The following is a 27,205-nucleotide window of genomic DNA, read 5'->3' as shown; positions in this document are numbered from 1 at the left end:
GACAACTGAATTTCTGTGAAAAATTGGAAATTGGTGCAGCGATTTATTGAAAGCTATCCAAACATAAATGGATATATAATCTATAAGGCAACAAGAGAGTGGTTCAGAACAGCCTCCTTGTAATTTCGATAAGTATTCTTCATGAGTAGCACTCCAAGCTTCTTAAGCTCTTCTTTGGATGGTGGCTGCCCTTTGTGCTGTTATTTGTCAAGATGATCCCACACCACTTCAATAAAGTTCAGGTCTGGATTCTGGGGAGGCCAGTCCACGACCGATAATATTTCATTGTGTTTTTGTATCTAAGTATGCTTTTACTGGATGTGTTTGGGGTCATTGTCATGCTGAAAAATGAGGCTGCTGCCAATCAGACATTTTCCTTGAAAAGCAGCCCTAAACCAGGACATACATTTGAAATTAGGATTCACTACAGGATCTGTTGCCACTGATTTTTATTAAAGTCATTGTGTAATTTGGCTTAATAATAAGATATTTTGTGTTATTTGCTTTGTGAGGGTTTCGATCATTGTCTGTTGTGTGAGCAGCAGAATGAAATTTTTATTTTATGAACACATTCACAATGAAAAGCTAAAACATACAGCACAGAAGCTGGGAGAACACAGAAAAGCTAGCCTATAGTTTTTAGATGACCTTCCTTTTTTTTTAAATTGTTGAGCTGTGATATTCAAACTGTAGCAAAGTTCATGTGTGCCATCTCGGCCCTCTGTTTCAACAACAAACAGTTCAGTATCAGTAAGCATTTCTTAAGCTAGCAGTCATTTAAGGGGTTGGGCAAGTCAGCAGTTGTTACCCATACAGAAAAGAAATAGTAAAAACTTATATGTGATTACTCATGAAAGTGGCCACTTTCGCATTACTTTCATACATTGTTTTAGTAAGTATCCAAAACATACAAGTTTCATTATATCATTTTTCAAGGGATCTTATATCTGTTTTCACACTTATATGCTTTTCATACAAGTTTCACACAAGACAGATACAAACTTTATAAGATTTATATATATCTTTTCCATATGGGTAGAACCACAGACTGTAAGTAAAAGATGGTTTCTGGACTTCTCTGCATCTCATTTTTCACAATCACATGTTGTTACTTGCTCTGCAGATGATGTCCAGTAGGTGAATAATGAAGAATTTATTAATACTGTTTAGTTATCTGTAGTTGCCCCTCCTCTCTTCTGAACTCTCCTCTGCCAATCTTTCTCTGAACGCTCAGAGGCTGATTTAACCTTAATTGTAAACCTAGCAAAAAACAACACCTTGGCTAATGAAGGGAAAAACATTCAAGTGTGAGCATGTACAAAATCACAGAGAACACCTACTCTGTCCAAGTCTACACATTCCCACAATGGTAAAAACAAAAACACCCCGTTTACACAAAAACACAAAAATCCTCCCACTGGAAAAACTCATCAGTAGATTCTAGGAATTCAGCAGGTCTCTCTTTGACTTTAGCTCCCACAGCTCTTACTCTCAGCCACCCATGTTTATCCCTCCTCTTCTCGCCTCTCCATTTTCTTCCCCCAGCTGTCCTTTCTCATTTTCCTGCCCCCACGCATTCACCTAAACACCCTTCTCATTTCCAGATTTTCTCTGACCTCCCACATTATTTTCTCACTCTGCTTTCTTTCACTTTCTTTTTGTAGTTACAAGCTCATTTATCTCACGCTTAGACCATCATGACCTTCCCCTTCTCTCCTGCTTTTCTTTCCTTTGTTTTTGTTGTTTTTTTTCCCTACTGTTTGCTCAGCTATGTACACACCTGCATGCTTGGATTCAGTGTTTTTTGTCTGAGATGAGCACTTTGGCAAACAGTGGAGGTATTAAGTCTTGAGGCAAAGGAAGTATGGGGTTATCAAGGAGTGTCTCACTTCCTGCCTCAGATTGAAGGGCCGAAAACAAAAGGCCCAGCGTCATCTACAGGAAGCAGAGACATGGTCCACAAATGAGGAGTTGGATGTTTGAGATACTCAGAGTATTTTGAATCAACAAAGAACAATTTTGTTCTTGATTAGGGTTAGCCAGAGTCAGTTTATCTGAAATGTGCATATGTAAGATCACTATGCTGAAAAATATGAGATTGCTCTCAGCGGTGTCGATTGTCCTCCCATCTTTAAATTTTTTCTTTAGCTCCATTAAGCTGGGACCATACAGAGTATAGAAAAGTAGCTTCAGAATCTGAAAAATGAAGTCTGCATCCTTTATAATGGCCAGCAGGGGGCAACTCCTGTGGTCACTAAAAGAAGGTTGTAAGTATGTGGAAAAACTTCTCCTTTGTTATTTGATCTGTGACCTCAGTAAATGTTTTCCTTCTAATTTATTGTCTCCATTAGAGTGAAAAACAAGGATAGAGCCAGGCATTATTCAGTGCTTAACAGTTAATCGAATATAAATTTTAGGTATGATTTTGTCTTTTAGTATTTATGAAAAAAAAAGTAGTGCTATCAGCGTTAATCTTCATGGGGCTGTACGGCGCTAACGCGGTAACAAGCTAACCGCTCTAATGTGTTGACGCCGTGCAGTCCCACGCACGGGACGACCCATGCTAACTCGCTAACGGAGATTTGCCGTGTTAATGTGGTTATGGCGTTAACGTCATTTTAACGAGATTAATGCTGACAGCACAAAAAATTGGATAAATTGCATTTTTGTATTCATTTTTACTATCATTTTCTCTTGTCTAGCATGAACATTTTCCTTTACAGCAATGCACTTTCTCCCCTCCTTCAGAGCCAACTCAAAATTTAGTTCAACTACATTATTTGGTTGACAAGATTGTCTAAAAGTGAACCTGCCTATTAGCAGCGGTAGGTGCCTTTGTGTACAGATCACCAGAGGTGTTTCACCTCACCAGTCCTGGAGCACAGTGTTGGTTGGCTTCAGGCTCTCCATCGCTCCCTGCATGGCTACCACGCATGTCTCTTCCTGAAGATGCAACATAATTACCAGTAGAGCCCTATGTCTGTGAAGGTTCTCAGTCATCCAGGTCTAAGGGCTTGGAAAGAAAAGCGTCTGAAGAGCCCTACCTATTTATACATGGGCCTAAATTATTGTCTGTTATAAGCTGTTTGGCAGTCTTTCAGTATCTACATTTATAACTAAATGAAAACTAAAAAGTAAAGAAGAGAGAAGAGAAATATCCTTTAGTCGTGTTGCATAGTTTGTCCATTAGAGGCCACAGTATCAGTCCACCTCTGATGACCAGTTTACATGTATTTGAAGTGCCTGAAGAAAGCTGCTGTAACTTTTAGAAGTTGTCTTCATCCACAGCCTTTCCCACTCCTTTCTACTCTTCTTATTAACAGTAAACATCTGTGAATTACAGTAGAAAATGGAAATCAGAGCCAGAAGTGGGGCAACGTGGCATTTTTGATGCTTTTTATATAACTACAGCAAGTGCAAGAGGTTCACATCGTCGACCCAGAGTGCATTGCTCATGCACGGTAATGACAGCTTCCATAAGTCATAATATGTATTAAAGTGGGATTTTTTGATTATTTTTTAAATATTTAAATTCCAAATTTGTAATCTCCATTAAATTTAACTTCATTTTGCCTTGTCTAGCTGGGCTATACATCTGTGTTTGGATGTCAGCTGAGTTCTTCGATAATGAAAGCTTAGAAGTTTTGCGCAGCAATAATACTATTAAACCATGTTACAGTTATGTCATATCAAGCTTTTCAATGACGAGTCCTTCTAACTGTTCATTATTTAGTCCTTGTCTAACCTGAACACCTCCCTCCCTTCAATTCAAATTCTTTGAGCTGCCATAAACTATTTGTTCCAACGGGCAGGAAATTCTGTTACTAGCTGTACCAGAAGAAATTTGTTTCACTGGAAGTCCACTGCAGCTATCAGTGGTGTGTGGTTTTAGGTCAGCTATGCACAAAATGGCTTTTAGGAGAGTTTCTACAGCCAGTGTCCGTCTAGCACTGAGTATTGACAGCAAACCAGAGAAGTTCATAAGCTGCTCTCATGATAAAACAACTGATTATATCTCTTTTTGTGATGGAGGTTTACCTTGTATTTTCTTTCTGTGAGGCTTCTGACATTACCTCACACTCTTACATGCTAAATGTGCAATTGGCCCTTTGGATACGTCTCCCTACTTATTCTTTAAACTTTACTTTAGATTGCAGAGTCTGTGTGTCTTTATCACAGCTATGTTTACAGCTTAGACCCGGATTAAAGACCGTAATATGTGTGGTATTTATCAGTCTCTGCATACTGCGGAGTGGGAAAGGCTGGGTGTGTGCTGCCATAGTTATGGTGAGCGAAGTGTGACGTTTGGTGAGCCGAGCGCCTGTTTGCCTTATTGTCCGGAGTCCAAACGAAATGGCAGGAAATAATAACGAGAGCGAGCAGAGGAAAACAAATAGGAGGTTTTTGAGGTATTTCTAAAATTAGTTTGGGAAGAAAGTGACTCAGCTTAGACTGTGAAGCACTTTGTATAGCTTCATGACTGATGCATATAGTGAGGCATTTTTGTTTTTTACATGTCTAGCTTGAGGGATATAAAAAAGGCCATGGCCTAAAAAGGAGTTTTATGATGCATCAGACAAACAAAAATAAAATTAGACTTAAAAAAGTGAAAGTTTTTGGTGTTGGGCTCTGACTAGGTCTTTTCTTTTTCAGCCAGTCTGTTGCAGGCTTGCTGCTGTGTTTGGGATCACTGTCCTGTTGCATGACATCTATCTGTCTTCTCTCTCCCCAGCAGATGGCCGCCCCTCCCTGAGCTTAGTTCTGCTGGAGGTTTCTTCCTGTTAAAAGGGAGTTTTTCCTTCCCACTGTCGCCAAAGTGCTTGCTCATAGGGGGTCATATGATTGTTGGGGTTCTCTCTGTATGTATTATTTTAGGGTCTACCTTACGATATAAAGTACCTCTAGGTGGCTGTTGTTTTGATTTGGCGCTGTATAAATAAGATTGTATTGAATTGAACCCAGTTTCAGACAACTTTCAGCTGTCAGACATTTGACTCTTTGGTATACAAAGGGGTTTATAGTTGATTCAAGGTGTCAAGGTAAGGTGTCCAGGTCCTGTGGCTGCAAAACAAGTCCACTCCCCCCAACCCCCCACTGTGCTTGATAGTTGGTATGAGGTGTTTGCGCTGGTATGCTTTGTGCATTATGTGCATTATGGCCAAACATTTCCACTTTTGTCTCTTTTCTTGTAGGAAGTCTTGTTGTTTGTTCAGATGTACCTTTGAAACCTTAAGCTCTGCTCTATGTGCTTTTAGAGGTTTTTCTTGGTCCTCATTCGTGTGAAGACTTTCTTTTACACATGACTGTATATGATCATGAAGACCGCTATTAAGAGTTACCAAGCAAACATTAGCTGTGTTTCCTCTTGGTTTAGTTTGAGTGCAACACCAGGTTAGTATTTCCAAGTACGAATAACCTGGATCTTGTTTTAAATTTCACCATGATTTTCACTTTGAGACAATCAAAGGGATATTTTTTAAGCTAATGTATGTGTGAATCATTTATGTTTATAATGGTGTTTTTTTTTTACATCTTATAAAGTTATTATTTCCATGTACTGAAACCAAACAGATCTCTGGTTAAGAAATTGCTGCTTCCAGTGCTGGACCCCATCTCAATGAAGTACGGCCACATTTCCATCTGAGGAAAATGGCTTTCTCTTAATCTCATGCCAAACGTGCTCCATGTCATCTCCACATGCAGGAGGCTCAGATAGGAACCAGATTTCTGTTTGATTCCAGATTATTTACAACCTGCTGAGGATGGCCTTGGCTTGATAAAGACCCGGAACACTGTTCTTTCCCCTGCTGTGTGTTCCCTGTTGTGTATGCCCTGCAGTGTACATTTTGGAAAGATAGCTTTTTCCTGGTGGGATTTTTTTATGCCAATGGGAAAAAAGCTGTTGGGCTTCTGCTTGATTCCTGTTTTTATTCGGAAGAAGCTTCTCTGTGGTGGAAAAATCACATCCAGGCTTATAAAAGTCACATTCAGTTCAAGTGTGTGTGTGCTACAGTGGGTCTTTCTGTGGTCTGTGAATGGCAGAGCATTTTTGAGCCTATGTTTATGTGTGTTTGCACAAGACATCTGCTATGTCAGTAAGCTGGGGTTTTCTTTGTGGGTGTGTCGACTGCTGCCAGTGTCAAAGCAGAGGCCGGAGTTTACATCATATTCGGCGGTCTGTCACCCGACTCCATAAGCCTGCCAGTGGAGCTTTCACTGACTGAGCCACAAGTGTGCATTACATCTGTGAAAGCCTTTATATGACACAGGAAATAAGCCAACGGTTAGATTGCATGTAAATCTTCATCAAATAAACAAAACTGCTTGACGTGCTATATTTTGAGAAATAAAAATGACTTATTTATAATAACTTTATGTTATGACTAAGACTGCAGTGCATATTGTAGGCACTGCAGTGCAGTGCCTACAATGTGCACTGCAGTCTTAGTCATAGAATAGTTTCGGACTGTGTGCTTACCCTGACATTGAACAGGCATGTTCACAATTTGCTTCAGAATTCCAGAAGAAGTTCCAACCATCAGAACCAAAGTAAAGTTTTCTCATGTTTCGTTTTGTAATTCTAACCAAAGTTTATCTCTATTTATGTTGTTTTCATGGTCACCGCCTGGCTGCTTGCACAGAGACTAAAGGTACAAATTGGTTTTATAGCAGGCCGAATATTTTTTTGTCCAGATGCTTAAGACTGAGACCTATCCCAGCTGTCATAAGGGGAGAAACAGAGTACACCCTGGACTCTTGAAATGTCGTTGAGCATCCTCAGTACATTTTAATTAAGTTAATAAACGAAATTAAGTAAATTTAGTGGCTTAAAGCCATGATTATAAAAAGGGGCCTAATCTATTTTTCTGTTTCAGTGAGTTCAGAATATTTCTAAGTAATTCCCATGACCCAAAAGTTTAGCTCTAAACTCGCAATTTGAGACATTTTTCTTTCTTTTCTTTGCTCTGTGATGTCATTGAGAGCAGATAGACCTAATATGGTCATCTCAGGCACACAGCTCTGGCTGTGAGTACAGAAGCCCCACCCACCTGTTATTCAAAACTTCTTTTTCCAAGGAGAAGCCAATCAGAAGGGAGACTGAAAGTATAATCTCGCACTGTTAATAATGCAAAACTACTAGAGTCTCAAATTAAAAATACATTAGAGAATCTTTTCCTTTAATAATGTGGAAGGAAAGCGTAAACATCGGTGTGTTGCAGACATTCTGCAGTCAGCAGAAATGTTAGTGTGTGTTTTTGGGCTCTCACACACAAACACTGAGTATTTGTTCAGCTCTTCAGCAGCAGATTTCTGTGTGTTTGGCACTGAAATGAACAACGTGCCAAAGTGTGATTTATGGTTGTGCATATTTGCATTCATGCAACACAATCTTTCCTTCCTCTCTCTCTCCCTCCTACAGTCGACATACGGGAGATCCGGGAGCTGCGGTTGGGGAAGGGCTCCCGTGATTTTGAGCGCTACCCTGAGGAGGCTCGTAAGCTGGACTCCACCCACTGCTTTATAGTGCTGTACGGCCTGGAGTTTCGCCTCCGGACCCTCAGTGTAGCTGGTCAGTGTGTGTGTGTATATAAGCTACTGTCTGTGTATGTGTACTGATGATTCCCAAAGTGTTTTCACAGCTACTGTTTGGTTTTTCTCACAGTCATGTCTGCTGCTCAACTAGAACTCGCATCACATCACATAACATATTTTCTGTTACTCATTTTCACAACTTTGTTCATCTTAAACAATCAGTTTAGCACTGCTGTTTATTTAATTACTGTCAAAATGCCACATTTTGACACAATCTAACAATGTGCTTGGTTTCTCTATCATGATGTTAAGGCTCTACTGCAAACATATGTTGGTGGGCCCCTGGTGTTCAGTGTACAGTATCATAATTTGCCAAGTAACCATATAAGCAAAGCTTAGTTATGTAATCAACTTAAAATCACATCTTAAAATTTGATTTTCAACAACAAATAAAACAACCGTGTTTTATATTGTACTGTTACTTTACAATGAATCGTACAGACCTCAGTTATAATGAGTAAACCTGGAACCTACGTGGGTTTAAAACTACTGGTTTCCAAGTGAAGGTGTAAATCTTCAAAATAACAACTATGGGGAAAATGAACTCTTATTTGTTAGTGTGTGTTTTTAATAGTTTTTGATACAGAGTTATATTTGTTATGAGAATCATTTTACTGTTGGGTATGGTCTTTTATTTCTGGAGGAATTCAAGACAACAATAAAACTACAAAATTTAAAATACCTACAATTCAGTTTTAGCAGGACAATTGTTGCCCTAAAAACATTCTTGCTCTGTGAATTTGTGTTTGTAGCCTTCAGTGAAGAGGAAGTCAACATGTGGATCACTGGACTCAACTGGCTAATGATGGACACGCAGAGGGCACCGGCACCACAACAGATTGACAGGTTTGTGTGTTTGTGTTTGAGAGAGCTGTAAACCTGAGGCTTCATATACACAAATGGATATGCTCCTATATCAACACACAAATCATTCCTGTCCATCATCTTAAAGGGCAGTTTGTGCTGGGAAGGTAGAGGAACGACAAAGAGACTCTCAGATTTATTACAGTTGGTCTTCTGATCACATCAGTGTAGCTTTGTACCAGAATGACAAGTATCACAAGAAACCTGTGGCAAACATCAGAAGAAACTCTGGGTGAAAATCTGTATTATGAGTAATAATAAGAGTAGAAAACAATAATCATATACTTACACATATATAGACCACCGGAAGGGACCGGTCCGGTCTGGGGGATCTTGAGGATCAGGACTGTCCAGCCTTCGGTTAGCCATTCCGGGTGTCTAGCAGCTGGTTCATTAGTACTGCCAGAAGCTTGTGGAGTGCAGTCAGCTTCTTCAACCAGTAGGTGTGAACCATGTCGGGGCCTGGTACTGTCCAATTCTTCATACTGGAGACCCTTTCTGCCACTGTGATGGTTACTGGACCCTGTTAAGGGAGGTTGCTGTGGTCTGCTCTTAGATCCACTAGCCCCTGAGCATTGCCGTTAAGGGTTGCGTCCTTCTCCCATAAGCTCTTCCAGTATTGCTCCGTCTCCAGCCTTGGGGGTGCTGTTCTCACAAATTCACATTAACTACTTACATCCAGGGTCTAGCTAGAACCTCATAGATTTGAAACTGAAAGTTAGAAATTCCTCCACAAATAGTGATCCAATTGCTGCAGTATGGTGATATAGGCACTCTGCAGCTTTGCTTTACATAGAAATATGTCAAGTGTCCTGATTTTATTCGGTGTGTTAAAGAGACAGTAAGTAAGTAACAATTAAAAACACATCTTTTTATAATTGCATTTTGTTAACTTTTGTCTGTTTTTGTTTTATACCTTGTGAAGCACTTTGTGATCTTTTATCTAGAAATGTGCTATATAAATAAAATTTTACTTACTTACTTATTAAGTATTAATGTACAGGATGTTTTATTAAATGTCAGAAGTTTGTGAAGCTTTTATTTTGACATTTAAATAAACAGGAAGCTGGAGGTTCAGAGAATAGTGGGGAAAGCATGGCTGCACCTTTGAGACCATTCATCAAAACAATCCTTTGGAAAGCAAAGGATGTGAGTTCCATCAGTTCTTTGGGAACTGATTATAGTGTGTTTTGTGACAAACCAGTAATAGAAGTTCTAACCTGCTTATTGTGTTAATATAAGATTATATGTGTAGGAAACTTAACTTGTAGTCTCTTGTGTTAGTACTATTTACATGACAACCTATTAAGAGTTTTTTTTCTGGCTTTCTGATTTCACTCCAGTTGATGTCAATGATGTCAGTTCGATGTGATGGATGTGTACGAAGTCAATAAAGGAGCAAGTATGCTCTCTTTCCTTTCCCTGAAAAGGAGTTTGGCTGGTTGATTATCTATAACTCATTTATTCAGATTGATTAGTTAAAAAGAAGTTAGCCCCACTCAGAGTTATTATGAAGAGGGAAGCTTTCTAAAGAAGGCTATAAACATGCTTTTAAATGCTGTAAAGTTGCCCACAGGAACCTATATAGACTGGCCACCTGGGTTCAGCAGAAGCTATAGGTTAACAAGTAGCTTTTCTTTAGTCAAAATCTAAACATGAACTCTTAAACTTTTTCTGGCATGCCCCACTTCAACAGCCCAACGGGTCAAGCCCCATAGCCCACATTTTTTATCGATTATTAACAATGAAAAAAAGATCTACGTTGAATTTGACTTAAATAGGGGTGAAGATAATCAGTGCAGTAACAACAGGAAATTCTCCTTTTCTCTGGGAAAAAACAGGAAACTGTTGAACAAAAACTAAACAAAATGAGCAGGAAAATTATACACCCCCTCCCACTCTCTTCCCCAAAACTAAAAAAAAGGCTTTTCAGTGCCTCACCTGCAATGTCTCTGCATCTCACGTTACCTATACATTCACATCATCTGGCAATCATTTTCAATTCAATTTCAATTCTTGTTGTAGTGGACAGCAAGAGAGAGGGGCAAATGCACAGCAGCCACTATCCATTATTAATGAGTAGCAATGTATAACTTAGGGCTTTTTAGAAATACAATGTGTGGAAGGCAAAATAAGACACACATATGTGTGTATGTGATTTTGGTCTACACAAAGAGTCTTCAAATCCTGAGGCTTCTGTTTTTCTATGAGGTTGCAATTGGATTCAGGTCAGGTGATTGGCTGGGTCATTCTAGCTGCTTTATTTTCTTTGTCTGAAATAAATTGAGAGTTTTCTTGGCTGTGTGTTTGGGATCATTGTCCTGCTGAAACTTCCATCCCTGTTTTATCTTCATCATCCTGATAGATGGAAGCTGGTTTCTCACAAGAATGTCTCAGTAAATTTTCCATTTGTTCTTCTAGCTCTGCACAAGTGGTCCTTGGCTCTGGGGAAACTCTTGTGATAATTCTTTTCAGTTCTCTGTCTGAAATCTTGTGGGGAGCATCTGGTCGTGACCAGTTTACGGTGAAATTATGTTCTTTCCACTTCCAGATTATGGATCCAACAGCGCTCACTGGAACCTTGAGTAGTTCCGAAGATTTTCTGTGACTAATACTAACAGTATATTTTGCAACAATAACTTTGCAAAGGTCTTGAGAGAGCTCATTGGTTTTACCCATCATGAGATGTTTCTTCTGTGACAACTTGGTAATGAGACACCATTTTATAAGCCATCAGTTGGGACTGAAAAAGCTGATTTTAATTTGCACTAAGTGGCAGATGCTAGATATCAGCTGGTGTCCCATGCCTTTTTGCATCTCCCTTTCTTCAATACTTATTGTCCTCGCTGTATATACGTGCGGAAATTGGGTTGTTTTTAATATGAAACATTAAACTGGACAATGCTCCCCACAACCACCAAAACGGGAGGTCAATTGGTGCCAATTAAAAGTACAAAACTGAAGTAATGGAAACAATTAAAAAAAACCTGTCTATATTTGTGATCTGGGTATATCAAAGGAGTGGTGACCTGGACAGAAACGGAATTGTGAGTCAGCAGTGAGGACAAATATTTATTTTGGGATGAAAATATTTGTTCCGGACAAATGTGCGGAGGCAGTTTTTTGGCTTATGTGGTGAAAGCAGAGGAACAGAGAGGTGTTGTATGGCAGAAAGACAGTTTTGTTGTCTACATAGTGAGCACAGTTTATGTTTGGAAGTGGTCGAAGGGAATGAAATGGATAATTTTATCTATTTATGAAGTTAAGGAGAAGAACCATTGGCTGAATACTTAAAATAGACGCAGGCATTATGACAAAAGTCAACTTCAATGTCTTTGAAAGTTTAATAGTTAAACAAAAAGGGAAACTCTGTATAACATTGGTAATGTGTGTCTTTGTGTGTTTTAACACTGGAACACTAATTAGATTAGCTTTGTAATGTTACAGTATGTTGTAAGTAGCACTAATATTGAAGACATTAAAAGTGAAACTTTTTCATCCCAAATATAAATGATGATCTTTTTAAAAGAAAGAAAAAGAAGGGTACTCTTAATGAAAGACAATAAAAATATCCTACTTGAATGACTTGGCACTATGACCGGCAATTTCAATTCCATTTTATTTATATAGCACCAAATCACAACAGCAGTTGCCTCAAGGCAATTTAGAATGTAAGGGAAAGACCCTATAATAATATAGAGAAAACATCAACAATCAGGTGCAAGCACTTGGCAATTGTGGGAAGGAAAAACTCCCTTTTAACAGGAAGAAAACTCCACCAGAACCAGGCTCAGGGAGAGTCAGCCATCTGCAGCAATCCCAAGTTGTTAGGAAATGAGCACACCATGGATAATGTTCCTTCCTCACACTAAGAATAACCAAAATCGATAACATCGACTTAATGTTTTAGTTAGTATGACCAAAAATGATGCACTGGGCACATTATCATCAGGAAATTATTTATTAGTTTTACCTAAAATAGAATGACTTCTTTTCAGAGCACAGTCTGTCAGAATACATGTTCTGCTTCTATGTTAACAGTTAAAACAAAGTCTAAAAATATTCAGTGCTTTCCTTTAACTTCAGTGTTTTAGCACAGTACCCAGAAGTGTGTATGTTAGAGTTTAATGCTTTTAAATGCTTTCTCTCTCCTATTACTTTACCCTCTCTCCCTCTGTAGGTGGCTGAGGAAACAGTTTGAAGTCATGGACAGGAGCCACGAGGGCAGGTGAGTGACATGCAGGCCTTCAGCACCCAATTGTAAAGCCTATGACGGCTGCTCATTAGTGGGTGCCACAGCAGGTGGAATTACGGTGAAATCATATCCAGATCTCATCAGAGAGACTCTGCCAGGGACCTGCCCATACACCTCCATGCTCCGAGGCAAATATCACGCAGACTATTTTAAATCCAGGCTTCTGTTTGGGTGGAAGTAGCTCCAGGACAAACAGCCTGCCACCCCCTGATAAGGAGGAGGAAGTGATGTGATGCGATGCCGGGAGAGGGCAACTTCCTGTCTCCTGTGAAAATAGTAACAGTAGCTAGAGAGAAAGAGGTGGGAGGTGGCAGGTCTGAGACCAGTAGTGATAGCGGTCATTGAACCTAAAAGATCCCAAGAGCGCTGACCTAGATTCTTTTCCAGCTTCCTTCTGTAATCTCTTATTGATTTCTGAAGTTGCATATGTAACGGTATGGTATTTGCCACCATGTGACTCACTCTGAACAAACTAGATGATTTTTTCATGTGCTGAGTTTAGATTCACTGCACTTGAATAAGGTTTTTCTTTCTTTTCTTTTGTTCCCATCCCAGCATTACAGTAAAGGATGTGAAAGCTCTGCTGCCTCAGGTCAACTATCGAGTGCCCAACATGCGCTTTCTCAAAGACAAGCTACAGGTTAGAGTGAAACATAAGTCTGAGGATCATTTTAATGTTTTACTGCCTGCAGCTTCTTTGCCTTTTTGAATTTGCTCTCCTGCATGTTCTGACTTGACCACAGCACTGTTTGGTGTCACTGTAACTCACAACAAACCCATTTACATAGGAGGTGGAGGCCAGGAGCGACCTGTCATACCCCAACTTTGCACAGCTCTACAGAACACTGATGTTTGATGCACAGAGGAGTGTGAGTGTCAGATATAAACCTACATACATTTGCAGAGCACTGGAGGAAGTATTAAAATCGTATACTTAATAAGTAGCATCATCAGGATGGAAAAGACAATAAAGAAGGTTTTTCTTAAGTCACTATTATAAACCATATACTAAATGTTATGCAAGGAAAGTTTTACTGTCCAAGTGGTTTCAAGGGTGGGGGGTACACCTTGCCACACCAGAATGTGAAATAAGCCAGCGAGCTTGAGCTTGAGCACAGCCTACACTAATGATATGATAAGGAACTCATTATTGGAGTTTGGATTTCATTAAATCTATATGATGAGATATAGTAGGTTGTTCACCAGCTAAATTGTTTCATGTCCTCTGGAGGATTCATTTTGACATTAGGAACTGTAGGAAAAAATCTGGGTTAAGTTCAATATCAGCAACTAGCGCTATAAACTAAGCATGCTACGTCCTGCGACAATTTTCACTTTGATCAGGAATAAGCTTACTGAGGAAACTGAGACTCAGTTGCCTTTTTTAGGATGCCATTACATGTTGTTAGTGCTTCGTAGCTACAGGGTGTTATACAGCATGACCCAAAGTGGCAACTGATGAAAATCTTTCAAGAACCTTTTTTTGTTGTTGACTTAGCAAGCATAGACAGTGAAGGAAATGGAGCTGTCATGATGTCAACCATCAGTTTCTGAAGTAACTTTTGAACCCTCAAGATGAATGTTTTCGCTGTCTTCATCTTGGTTGCAATAAACTTGACATGAAAGGCAGGTCTGGCTGAAAAGCACACTCATTAGCAAATGATGCCACTAACAACTCTTTAGGCAGTTAGCTTGCTGTTTCTCACGGGTCCTCCATTTTGAAACACAGCATGACCAAAATGTACAAAATAGGCTTCATTTTTTTATTTAGTATATCCCAAAATGAGTAACTGAGCTCACAATTTACTATGGTCAACACATGAAGTTGTTTTTTTCCTAGACTTCTATGCTATGTTAAGTAGCTAGCAAAGTGTCTGTGTTAGCATGCTACGAGCACACATTGGTTTTGATACCTAAGACCAAACAGAGAAATCCTGTTCAGGATGTTTTATTCAAGAAATCATGCAGCACGATTTTAGTCGTTTTTATATTCTTCAATTTTCTAAAGCTCTGGCTGCTACAACAGCAATATAACATAATTGTTTTCAAAACATTTGTAGACAAAATTAAAGAGGTAAGGATGAGAGTGTTTGGTAGGGTTGCCAACTGTCCCGTTTTAGCCTAGACATGGCGTATAATGAGGCAAATTAGTTTGTTCCTTATTAATGTCCCTGGATGCTTGTGTCCAGTCACAACCAACACTGATGACCTATCAGGCACACCACATGTGAGGAGTAACACGTGATTCGTAAAAATAACGTTTGGTCTCCGTAGCATAATAAACTGGGTAATTGAAGCCTGTATTTACAGTATTTTTATTTGAATATTTTTTTCTTTTCTGATTATTTTTCAAAAAAATGACCATCATTTACTTTATTTTTCTTTATTGTGTTAGAAAAGGCATTGAAACTGATTACCAACATTTTACTGCATTTTTATTATAAGAATATGGACATAAAGTGCATATTAAACTTTGCCCAGCTGACTGTGCATTGTGCTTCTGGTGCACCAGTGTCCCTATTTGATAGTTAAAAAGTTGGCAACCCTATGATTGGGACATGTGCAGAGAAGCGATGGGGATATATTGGTCAAAGGATGTTAACCATTGAGCTGCCAGCAGGAAGGAAAGAAGGAGATTCCAGAGAAGATTCATGAATGTAGTGAAGGAGGGCATGCAGAGGATTGGTGTGACAGAAGAGTTTGCAAAGTATAGGGTGAGATGATCCACTGTGGCAACCCCTGAGGGGCTAGCTCAAGGAAGAAACAACAGCAATATTTTATATGTTTATACAGTATTATATTTATCTGATCTTGATTGTTGTACTTAAATATCACTTAGCTAAAAGTTTCAGTAGCTCAGAATTCCACTAAGTAAACACACCAGTGCTGTGATACTTCCTCTTCTGCTCTCATGCACGCTTTGCTCACTTTGTCCTTTACTGCTCCCTCCCACCTGTCCATCACCTGGTTCCTTCCCTTTTGTTCTTCAGATTATTGAGCAGCTGGAGCTCTCCTTCCCTCTGCGGTGAGTTCCTCCACCTTTTTGTCCTCAGTGTCTTGTCCTTCATCCTCACATCCCCTGCTATCCCACTACTCCTCCAGTTTTCCCAGTTTATCAGGGAAGTTTTGCATTTCAAATCTTTATATGATTTGTCACATTAATGAAATTTAATAATTGTTTTGGATGTCCAAAAAAGTGAAATGTTTTCTTAAAGTTATGTATGCGATGGGGCGGTGGTAATAAAATAAAGAAAGCTATCACAATGAAATTATCTATCACTAAAATTCTTGATGTTTCATGCCTGCTTTCTCATTCAATAGTACTTTCAGACGTCTGCCATCTAATATCTTGTAAATCACTGTCTTTTCAGAAATGTTGACAGACCAGAGCTATGTCAAATCTCCCTCTATGACTTTCAAAAGTTTTTACAGATGGACCAGAAGGTACAGAAAAGATTGAGTGCCCATCAGCACACAGAAAAAGCTTCCCAAAACTTCTTTGCGCTTACTTTTCTTTATCCGGCTCGTCTCAGGAGTCCTGGGCGTCAGATCTTGGTCGTGTCAGGGAGTTTCTTATGGGCTACATGAGGGGGGCACCACAGCCTGAGCCGATGCTACAACTGGATGAGGTGACACACTAAATAAGCACAAAAAGTTAACCTCTCAACAATCCACCAGGTCACTGACAACCTCGCTGTACGGCTGCTTTTGTTATAGACACATACGTGGTCAGTGCTGGTGTTCCAAATGACCAAAGGAAAATGGTACATTACTGAAGTGAAACCCTAACCTGAGATGAAATGCCATTGGCCTGATGGATGTTCTCGATAAACTTGAGCATACAGTCAAATCACAGTGTTTTCCTGACAATTAGATCTTTTTGCTGTTTTTTGTTTTTGTTTTTTTTTTAGTTCCTGACCTTCCTGTACTCTAAAGAGAATTCTGTGTGTGACCCTCGTCTTTCACCCGTAGTTCCTGATGACATGAAAAGGCCATTGTCTCAGTACTGGATCTCATCTTCGCACAACACGTAGGTCTCACAGGAAATCTTTCAAGTTCACAAATATTCATAATTCAATAAGAACATCTTTTAAGCTAAACACAGATGACAGTTTAAAAAGTTCAGTGATAAACTACCAACTTTATTATAGAGAGCATGTCATTAGAGACTGAGTTTGCAGATAGGAATTTTTATTCTGCTTGCTAATATTTTTAGGATTTTTATACATTTTTTGAATGTTTTTTCCAACGCAGAAGTGAAAGGGATATTGCTGTTCTTTGACATCTTATTATCAAAAATGTTGAGTTAAAAAAATTGGAAATTGAAAAGTCCTTCATGACAGAGATATTTCAAGAGAGATATTCAAAATCCTCGGATTTGCTGGTAACTGCTGAAAACAATACGATTCAATATTTCTGTGGAAATTTAAAGACTGGAGTCTGTTTTGTTTTTGGTTTTTTTTGCTTGCTAGTTGCGTCGAGGGGTAGTGCTGGGGGTTGTTAGTATTTATTTTTTTAAATATCATTACGGTATATTTTTACTTGCTACAGTATTAGTTATTCTATAACCACCGCTGCTATAACCAGGTTGTTTTCTACATTCATGCTTTTTCAGGTACCTGACAGGTGACCAGTTTTCCAGTGAATCATCTCTAGAAGCCTACGCTCGCTGTCTGAGGATGGGCTGCCGCTGCATTGAACGTATGCGAGATGTTTTTTAAACTCACTGGTGAACTACTCCTTCCTGCAGTTTATTACATACATAGTGCTGTTCCACAAGCTTTGGGTTAACCAATACAGGCTTCATTTCAGGGTCTAAAATCTTAACTATATGTTTGATTTTTAATTTCTAATCTAAGTGGACTGCTGGGATGGACCTGATGACCTGCCAATCATCTACCACGGCCACACATTAACTTCCAAGATCAAATTCCTGGATGTGCTGCATACCATCAAAGAACATGCCTTTGTTATATCTGAGTGAGTACATGATTGTGTTCATTTACTGAGCCGTATTGCTAAAGTAGCAGTTTTAAGTAGCGACTGAATCACCATTTTTTTTCTTTAGCATTACAGCTCTTCTACCTACTGTTGTGTCTTTGCAGGTATCCTGTGATCTTATCCATCGAGGACCACTGCAGTGTGGTCCAGCAGAGGAACATGGCCACGCACTTCAAGAAAGTTTTCGGAGATCTGCTGCTCACCAAACCGGTTGACAATAACGCAGAGGAGCTTCCTTCGCCCTACCAGCTCCGCAGGAAGATCCTCATCAAAGTATATACTCAACACCTCAACACTGAAGAGATTTTTCATTTTAAATTGAAGTTAATATCACACAGTGATGTTTGTCAGGTGGTAACAATGTGTGCAGAGATGTGAGTTAATTCAGAACAATGGAGGAGGTGTAGATAATGGAAAAATAAAACTATTTTTAAAGGTTGCCTTCAAAATAGATTCAAAGCTGTATTGCTCTCAGCTCTGTATATATCTGGTCAAAAGTTTCATCATATCCTGAAAATTTACACCACATGTTCACCAGAAAGCTTGACTATTCCACAGAGTGGTAGATAGAGTAGCTGACAGTAATTACGATGCTGCCCTCAGCTCTCTGTCATCAGCCCCAAAGCACAGCGTCCCACCCTGTCTATGACCAGCCAATCCTTCCTGATTATAGGCTAGAAATGCACGCAAGCACAATTAGTCTGCCTATAGTTAAGACAAAGAGTTACTTTTGGCCATTTGAAAAACAAAAATCTCTTTGAAGTTTAAGTTAATGAAATGCCACCTACAAAAAAGGTGTTAAATGAAATGTCGAAAAATCGTTTTATATTTATACATTGGTGTGGAAAAGTGTTTTTGCACCCTTTCTGTTTTCTTATTTTGTTTTGTTGTTTGTCACACTTAAATGTTTCAGATCATCAAACAAAATGTAAATATTAGACAATGATACACAAGTAAACACAGCATGCCATTTCTAAATGAAGGTCTTTATTATTAAGGGGCAAACCTTAATAATGAACTGCATCGCCCTGTGTGAAAATGTGATTGCTGCGAAAGCTGTGGGATTCCAGTGAACCATAGTGAGAGCCATTATCCACAGATGGTGAACACATGGAATAGAGGTGAACTTTCCCAGGAGTGGCCGGCTGACCAAAATTAGCCTAAGAGCGCAGCGACGACTAGTCCAAGAGCTCACAAAAGACCCCAGAACAACATCCAAAGAGCTGCAGGACTCACTTGTCTCAGTTAAGGTCAGTGTTCACCATAAGAAAGAGACTGGGCAAAAAGCAACATAAAGGCTCTGTGGACTGATGAGACAGAAGTTAAACTTTGTGGAAGGTGTGTGCCTCATTACATCTGGCGTAAAAGTAACAGGAACATCATATTAACAGTGTGATGGTCTGGGGCAGGTCAGGACCTGGAAGACTTGCTGTGTTAAATGAACCATGAATGCTGCTGTCTGCCAAAACATCCTGAAGGAGAAAGTCCAGCCGTCTGTTTGTGACCTCAAGCTGAAGCACACCTCAGGTCTGCAGCAGGACAATGAACCCAAGCCCACCAGCAAGTCCACTTCTGAATAGCTTAAGAAAAACAAAATGAAGACTTTGGAGGGGCCTGGTCGAAGTCCTGACCTGAATCTGACTGAGATGCTGTGGCATGACCTTAAAAGGGTGTTTCATGCTGGAAAACCCTCCAATGTGGATGAATTATAACAATTCTGCAAAGATGAGTGGGTCAGAATCCCTCCACAGTGCTTCACTACCAGTTATCACAAATGCTTAATTGCAGTTGTTGCTGCTAAGGGAGAAATCAGGAAGGGGACAAACACTTTTTCAAACCACTATAAAATTTATAATGCCAGGTATTTATTTCTTGTCTTGATATCACTTGCATACTCTTACCTCCACCTAGGCAAGATATATTTTTTCCCACATTTTTTTCCACACAATTTGTCATAATTTAAAAAGAGAAAAAGGTTTCTGATTATGACAAGAAACTCAAGAAAAACTGCTTTGGTAATGAGTGCGGCAAAATAATACACTGTTTTGATTTGTATGTGTAGATTTTTCTTCCCCTTGATTTTACTTAAAAATGGCTTGTATGTCATGGCATGGTGGCCAGTTCTTTGACATCATTTCAGGCCGTGTTGAAATCGTACAAATGCAAACACTGACAGTTCCATTCCCTAAATGGTGATGTCTGACAATGAGATCACTGTTTACCTTGAGCTGTCAATTAACATTTCAGATTCCACATTAATGGAAAATACACCTGGTTGAGATTTTCCTGGGACAGTAAACCTGTGGTGCTCAGCATCTTTCTTTCTTCCTCTGTCACAGCACAAGAAGCTGGTTGAAGGAACCCTGTATGAAGAGGTGACGTCAGCCAGCTACTCTGAAAACGACATCAGTAACTCCCTAAAGAACGGCATCCTTTACCTCGAAGACCCCATTGACCATGTGAGTTTGTGTAAGCTTGGCTAAGTGATTATGAAGAAAATATACTTTAACCTCTAACTCTAACTATACTGATCGTTGTGTGTCTAAAATGTGTGTATCCATTTGCAGACATGGACGCCACATTATTTTGTCTTGACCAGTAATAAGATTTACTACTCTGAGGAGACGTCTCATTATCAGACAGCTGATGAAGAGGAGGATGATGAAGGAAAGGAGGTAGAAAAGTGGCACATAGCAACACATGGCAAAACTTGGTGCTTTCGCAGCCAACTTTGGTATTACTACCTCCTATGTCTTTGTAATTGGTCAGGAGTGCAACAACAATGAGCAGCACTGTGCAGAGCGCTGGTTTCATGGGAAGCTGGGTGGAGGACGCGATGGCCGACAGGTGGCTGAGAAACTCCTGCAGGAGTACTGCGAGGGCGGGGCCAAAGACGGCACCTTCCTGGTCCGGGAGAGTGAGACATTTGTTGGAGATTACACCCTCTCCTTCTGGTCCGTGTGTTTTCTGTCATAAAATAGCTGATAAATTAGTAACACAATCTGGTGCAGAGAAAGAAAAAAAAAAAACAACATTTGTAAAAAAAAAATTGCCATTTCATGATCAGACATCTCAAATTTAAATTATCTCCAAACCCCATATCCAGGAATGTCAGAAAAGGTTTCTAATTATCTTGAAAGTTCATTAACAGAACAGCTTTACACACTAGACAGACTCGCTTAGGAAAGCCCAGGCTTTCCTAAAATGACTAGCGGTAACTAGGCTTAAAAAAAACTTTAGCAAATAAGGAACCTAAATGTTTAGAAGTTGCCTACAGAAGAATAAATCATCGACAGTTCAGGGACCCACATATGATAAAACTCTGACTGAAGAAGATAGGACTAAAGAGACTAGAGAGAAGGAACTAAATCACAGTACTAATGCAATCTTATTCGCCTTCCAGGCGCTCTGGTCGGGTCCAGCACTGCAGGATACATTCACGTCAAGAGTCTGGCTCCACCCGCTTCTACCTGACTGATAACCTGGTGTTTGACAGCCTCTACCGGCTCATCTGCCACTATAGAGACACGCCGCTCCGCTGCAACGAGTTTGAGATGAGGCTGGGAAACCCTGTACCTCAGCCGAATGCACACGAAAGCCGAGAGTGAGTGACTCACATCTTAATATAATAGAGGGTAAATGTATTGATACTTTAGTGTAAAAATACATTACAAGTTCAAGTCGTGCATTAAAAATGTCCTGTAATGTAAGCAAAATGATGCTAGAATAGAGGAAAAAATATGAATCTTTATTATTGATGCCTTTAATATTTATTGTATTTTATAGACTGCAGGTTACATAATTTTCATTACTGAATCAAATCGTCTTTGAATTATGTTAGTAATTAGTTCATTAAAACAATCATAAAATTAAAATGCCAGCAATTTAAAAGGTTGAAGCCCAGGGAGCAAACTGAATTCATTGCTCAATGTACTCCACAAGTGACAGTGCAAATAACAAACTGTTAAAATGAAGTTTGTTGCTGTTCAGGTGGTACCACTCCAACCTGTCCCGTGTTCAGGCTGAACACATGCTGATGCGTGTGCCCAGAGACGGAGCTTTCCTGGTTCGAAAACGCAGTGAACACAACTCCTACGCCATCTCCTTCAGGTAGAACTTGACACACCGTAAAGGACAAAAATATGAGTTCTGGTCTCTGCTCAGTTAATTCTTAAAGCCAGCATAAAAATGTCATTTATTTTTGTCTATAACTTTTTTGTGTGTAGGGCAGAGGGTAAGATCAAACACTGCCGTATCCAGCAAGAAGGCCGTCTCTTCATGTTGGGTAGCTCGGCAGAGTTTGAGAGTCTGGTGGATCTGGTGAGCTACTATGAGAAACATCCTCTGTATCGTAAAATGAGGCTCCGCTACCCCATCAATGAAGACACTCTGGACCGGATGGGCACCACGGTTGGTCAAGACACACCTCACTTCAAAGCATAACCTTGTTGTACAGTATTGTGTAGTCTTAAGCGCCCCCTCATTTCTTTTTATTTTCTCTACAGAGAGACAAAATGTAATGAAATTTTCACTCCTTTTCAGTCCAGTCCTTGTACTGGACCATTTTCAGTGTTTTGATTGTTTGTTGAGCCACTCAACACTGAATTATTCAAACATAAAAATGCATCTAACTCAAGGCACGGACCTGTGTTGTTACACATAACAGACAACTTGGCAAAGAACGAATTTTACATTTTATCGTTTTGTAACTAGCAGCCGGTCACAAAGACACATCATTTGTTTACATTTCACTGGTTGAATCACGAAAAATGCACAGTGAAAAATCAGACATATGCCAAATTACAGAAGAGCTGGACTGAAAATCAGTGGCAACCATTTTTATACACTATTGAATTTCAGCCAGTGGGGATGGGGATCTTAATAGAATTGATGGAATTATGTAGAAATGTACCATCAGATTTTGATCAGTCATGCAATAGCATCTGGAAAGCACCTGAATGGCAGCAGCTATATTTTTCAGCATAAGAATGATCCCTGATACATTACGTATGCAGTAAAAGCATAGCTGCATACAAAAACACACCAATGGAACACTGTCAGTCATGGCACCCCCAGATCCTGAGTCCCAACATTGCTGTAGTGGTGCGGGATCAGTTTGACAGAGAACAGAACAAAAGGCAGCCATGATCCAAAGAAGAGCTTTGGAATGACTTTAAAGAAGCTTTGAGAACCATTCCTGAAGAATATTTACAGAAATGACAAGAAACCTTGCCTAAAAGATCTCAGGCTATGTTGAAGAATAAAGGTGCTGATACTAAATATTGGCTTTCATGCTTGTTAAAATTGTACAAAATCAGTTCTTACATTATACTACTACTACTCATCAAGAAATGCTACACAAGTGAATTTCCATTCAATATGAACATATAAAAAGCTGATTTTCAGAGTTTTAGGGTGCAACGGAGTCATTAATCTAATAATAATTTAATGTGCTTAATATTTCGTTGTTGTTTAGTCTATGTCTGACAATAGCAAACAAAAAGGCAGACCTTGTATTTCCTGTTAAACATGCACACTGTTCCAATGGTGGAATGCTTCTATTAAACATTGCCAAAGTCAAATATTGATGTTAGTGTATGTTGAATTAATTCAAAGTCAGTCAGAAGTAACAAAACAAAAACGGTGGCTGAAAACTTGATTATTTATTTTTCCAGGAGCTTGACTATGGAGCGCTGTATGAAGTTCGCACTCCTCATTTCTATGTGGAGGCTAATAAGATGCCCACAGCACGGGTGAGTGTGACTGGAAACACATGGCCTATGGCCCTTAAGTTTAATGGGTTTGTTTATTGATTATCACATATTATCATATTCTTTAGTAAATGATTAGTAGTTTTAATTGCCTCATTTTGCTACTATGGAAACACGGTCTAATAGCCTTTGGCAGCTCTCTGCAGTAGCAGCACAAGTACAAAGTACAGGAAATGTTTGTTTTCAGTCGGGTATTGGGAGTCCAATGTCCTTCTTGAGGGGCTAACAGTAAAACTACTGGCACCAAAGAAGAGAGTGGGGTTTGTGCTTTTAGAATAATTAAAGGAACCAAAAAGAGAGACTGTTTATTTAAAAAGAGAAGCTGTGACTGAAAGAAACAAACGAAGAAAGAACAGAAGGAAAGAACCAGCTGTGTTTTTAAGAGACAGTTTAAAAAAAATGTAATTATCAGGGAGGTCAACCCAAAGTGGTAATGACCACTTCAACAAAGAAAGCAACAATAAGGCTTCAACAGAAAGAGACAGCAATGCTGCTAGCAAACAATATCCAGGCAGGCCACACAAACTAATGAAGGCTGCCGTCACTCATGGGCAATCACTGCTCAGTTAAGCACTACTCACAAAGAGCCACACACCAGAAGGCTGTTCCACACCTAAGCCAGTAGCACACTCTGACCAGCACACTCTGACCAGCACACTCTGACCAGCACACTCTGACCAGCACACTCTGACCAGCACACTCTGACCAGCACACTCTGACCAGCACACTCTGACCAGCACACTCTGACCAGCACACTCTGACCAGCACAGCAGAAATCCACCCGAAACCTCTCCCTCCTCCTCCACACTGCTCTTCTCCAGCTTATATCACCCCTGAGGGTAATTGGTTGTAACGAGAGCAGATGAGCAGCAGGTGTGACCTAAAGGAGAAGGCAGGGGCAGAGAGAGACAAGGGGAGGGGCCAGAACGAAGGAGGAGGAGAGGGAGAAGAAAACACCACGCCCACACAAGGGCAGTATCAGGAGGCCCAGCTAGGGCCGTAACAGTGGCATAAATGCTGCAATGAACTCAGTGAAAGCAACACATGTGATGCTTCTTATCACTTTAATTCACGTTTCAAACCTCCACAGCATTAGTTATGTCTCAAAGTGCGTTCTCATTTCTCTAAAATTGTGTTTTCTTAATTGCATCAGAGTTTGTGAATTGGTCCTGTTTCTCCCTGCATGTTTTAGTGTACGGTCAAAGCTCTGTATGACTATCGAGCTCAGAGAGAAGACGAGCTATGTTTCCCCAAACAAGCGCTCATCCTGAATGTGGATAAGCAGGAGGGCGGCTGGTGAGTGACGCTCAGGTGCACATGTACCTTCTTCTGTTTTCTGCATACCTTCTTGCTGTTGATATGCGACCTGCCTTTAGGTGGAGAGGTGACTATGGAGGAAAGAAGCAGCTGTGGTTCCCTGCAAACTATGTAGAGGAGGTCCCTAGTTCCCCCACTAGAGAGATGGATGAAGCAGTGAGCTCTGATTCACTCACTACTTTCAAATGAGCTTCCAGCTTTCACTGTGTATTATTCTGACAAATATTTATTCTTTTGTGTCAGTCCACAGAGAACAGTCCTCTGGGAACTTTCCTCAAAGGCTTCATAGATGTACCAACCTGCCACCTGGGTTAGTGGATAAACGTTCTTATATGTTATAGTTTTATCAGGTATATTAAATAATTAGGGAAGGGACTAGTTCCTGCTCAAAATGATGTTGAAATTTAACCTTGATCAAAAAGATCAGTCCACAACTAGGATCATTGACTATTTTAGAAATCGAGGATTTGGTCTTTTAAAACGAGCTGCTCTCTGGTTTGTATTTTAGACAATGCAATGTTTTTAATAGTTTAACTGCATACATGTGTTTACCAGAACAATTTATTGTTTTACATGTCATATTAAAAAATATTATTTTAAAGAAAACAATTTCTTACATGCAAAAGAAAAGAAATAAGTAAAGTAGTGTCAAATAAGATAAGGTGTACATGCAACCTAAATAAGGTATATAAAAAAATAAGCCTTTATCTTCTTGGAATGCTTTCCAACATTATTACGAGGCAAAAAAGGACTCTGACAGTATTGTATCTCCTGAGTGAGGTAATTGTGGGTTTTTATGTGAAATACATACATCTTGTACACTCCAAGCCCTTATTTAAAGCTGGATAGCTGCTGTCAACCTTAAGCTACCAAATTGAAACATGGTTTCAGACTAAGTTAACAGTTGATCTGAATCAGTGTTTTTGTTGAAAAATTGGGCGTCACTTTTTATTCATACACATGATACATTTCTACTGCAGGTGTATTTTTAGTCACAAATGTGGGTGAAGCGGTTGCACTTACATGGTGACAACTGGGCTCTACAGAGTTATATTAGTATTGAAGTATTAAAGTAAAAACAGCATAACAGATTTTGTTAATGCTGTTTTTAGATTGCTCTGTGGAAGTCCTGTTCTCACTCCTTGCAGGCTTGCCCCTGCTGTGACTTCCACATGTCTCAACTTTCTCAACTTTAAGACTTCATCATCGTCACCAACATGAATTTCAAGTTCAAGATTTCTGTGTTTTGACACAGAATGAAAGAGACTTGTCGTGCATCACAGAGGCCACAAAACAGAGCAGTCTAAAAAAAAAACCCATCACTGGTAGCGAGGCAGAAATGCAAAAGATGATGAACTTGAAGGTGAGATTGGCCTAAATTAAATTAGTCAGGGTTTTAGATTTGCGTGGATTCATTAGTGGAAAGTAAAGCTCTGGGCTCTTACCTAGGCATAATACTGCTTTGCACATGTAGATGATACTGGGCTCAAAATTCAAAACCAGGAAGTCCAGCCAGTTGTTTTAGGACTGAAGAAGCCTCTTGGATGATCAGTAAAATGTTTTCATAAACCAGCTCTCAAGACTATCATGACCTAGATGAATGAGAAACTACACAGGCACATTTATCCAATTCTAACTTCTTCCCTCCCTTTTTTCTCATTCCACTTGTACCTCCTTTAATCTCTGCAGTGGTGCATAAAGACGGAAAGAATTCCCGGGCCTTTGTGTTCACTATCCACTCCCAACACCTCTCTTCTCATCCGGTCCAGACTCTGGACGTAGCAGCTGACAGTCTGGAAGATCTCACCGGCTGGGTCAGCAAGATCAGAGAGGCTGCACAGAATGCTGATGCACGAGTGAGTGCAACTCCGCACACATACACAGATGAGTGCAAACACATCTGTTAGAGTTTTTGCTACTTGAATAATTAGACCGCAGGTCGTCAGGACTTCACTTAAGGACTTTCCTTGCTTACATGAAAACGTGACAGAGCCTCGATTACACTTCGCATCACAACTAAATTTTGTAAATAGCAATATTTATGACTATGTATATGATATATGTGGCTTTTCTAGAACAATTAAGTATGAATATTTTTCAGATGTTTGTGTAAAATGATTTGTTTTATCTTTATGCTCGATTGGACTGGATGTTTGCTGTGTTTGTCAAACTGACTTATGGTTACTCTTTTGATCATAAAGCAGGAAACTACATATAAAAAATTTAGAGATTAGGAAATGTTTTCATCTCTAAGCGGAGTCTGCATTTATGGGTCCGAGCCTGTGGTGAGCTTAGCAGTTTTGTCTTGCTGAATATCTAATTTTGGGGGTGACAAACTGAGAGATTAATGGGTTGGTGAGTTATATCTGTGCTATGAAGGGGGCTCTCTCTTCACCTGGTCAAA

At 39.7% G+C, this 27,205-nt stretch overlaps 1 protein-coding gene across 1 annotated transcript in view; it reads left to right on the top strand.

The window, feature by feature from the left end:
• LOC146555196 (1-phosphatidylinositol 4,5-bisphosphate phosphodiesterase gamma-1-like) overlaps positions 1 to 27,205 on the top strand; it is a 41,330-nt gene that overhangs the window by 5,221 nt on the left and 8,904 nt on the right. Inside the window, exons 2-24 of the mRNA XM_085252981.1 lie at positions 7,421 to 7,570; positions 8,346 to 8,439; positions 12,638 to 12,685; positions 13,268 to 13,352; positions 13,501 to 13,581; positions 15,703 to 15,737; positions 16,084 to 16,156; positions 16,246 to 16,341; positions 16,624 to 16,742; positions 17,328 to 17,413; positions 17,572 to 17,692; positions 17,818 to 17,986; positions 20,053 to 20,172; positions 20,281 to 20,388; positions 20,483 to 20,667; positions 21,117 to 21,317; positions 21,704 to 21,823; positions 21,940 to 22,123; positions 23,389 to 23,466; positions 24,677 to 24,780; positions 24,861 to 24,957; positions 25,045 to 25,111; positions 26,491 to 26,657. Coding sequence (XP_085109107.1) covers positions 7,421 to 7,570; positions 8,346 to 8,439; positions 12,638 to 12,685; positions 13,268 to 13,352; positions 13,501 to 13,581; positions 15,703 to 15,737; positions 16,084 to 16,156; positions 16,246 to 16,341; positions 16,624 to 16,742; positions 17,328 to 17,413; positions 17,572 to 17,692; positions 17,818 to 17,986; positions 20,053 to 20,172; positions 20,281 to 20,388; positions 20,483 to 20,667; positions 21,117 to 21,317; positions 21,704 to 21,823; positions 21,940 to 22,123; positions 23,389 to 23,466; positions 24,677 to 24,780; positions 24,861 to 24,957; positions 25,045 to 25,111; positions 26,491 to 26,657 — 2,588 coding nt within the window. The remainder of the gene's footprint in view (positions 1 to 7,420; positions 7,571 to 8,345; positions 8,440 to 12,637; positions 12,686 to 13,267; positions 13,353 to 13,500; positions 13,582 to 15,702; positions 15,738 to 16,083; positions 16,157 to 16,245; positions 16,342 to 16,623; positions 16,743 to 17,327; positions 17,414 to 17,571; positions 17,693 to 17,817; positions 17,987 to 20,052; positions 20,173 to 20,280; positions 20,389 to 20,482; positions 20,668 to 21,116; positions 21,318 to 21,703; positions 21,824 to 21,939; positions 22,124 to 23,388; positions 23,467 to 24,676; positions 24,781 to 24,860; positions 24,958 to 25,044; positions 25,112 to 26,490; positions 26,658 to 27,205) is intronic.

This window comes from Mchenga conophoros, linkage group LG17 (genome assembly GCF_057382185.1).
Source record: "Mchenga conophoros isolate Kocher_MC1m ecotype Shallow Benthic linkage group LG17, M_conophoros_male_GT1.1, whole genome shotgun sequence".
NCBI classification, from domain to species: domain Eukaryota; kingdom Metazoa; phylum Chordata; class Actinopteri; order Cichliformes; family Cichlidae; genus Mchenga; species Mchenga conophoros.
This window is presented reverse-complemented; position numbering and strand designations above follow the sequence as displayed.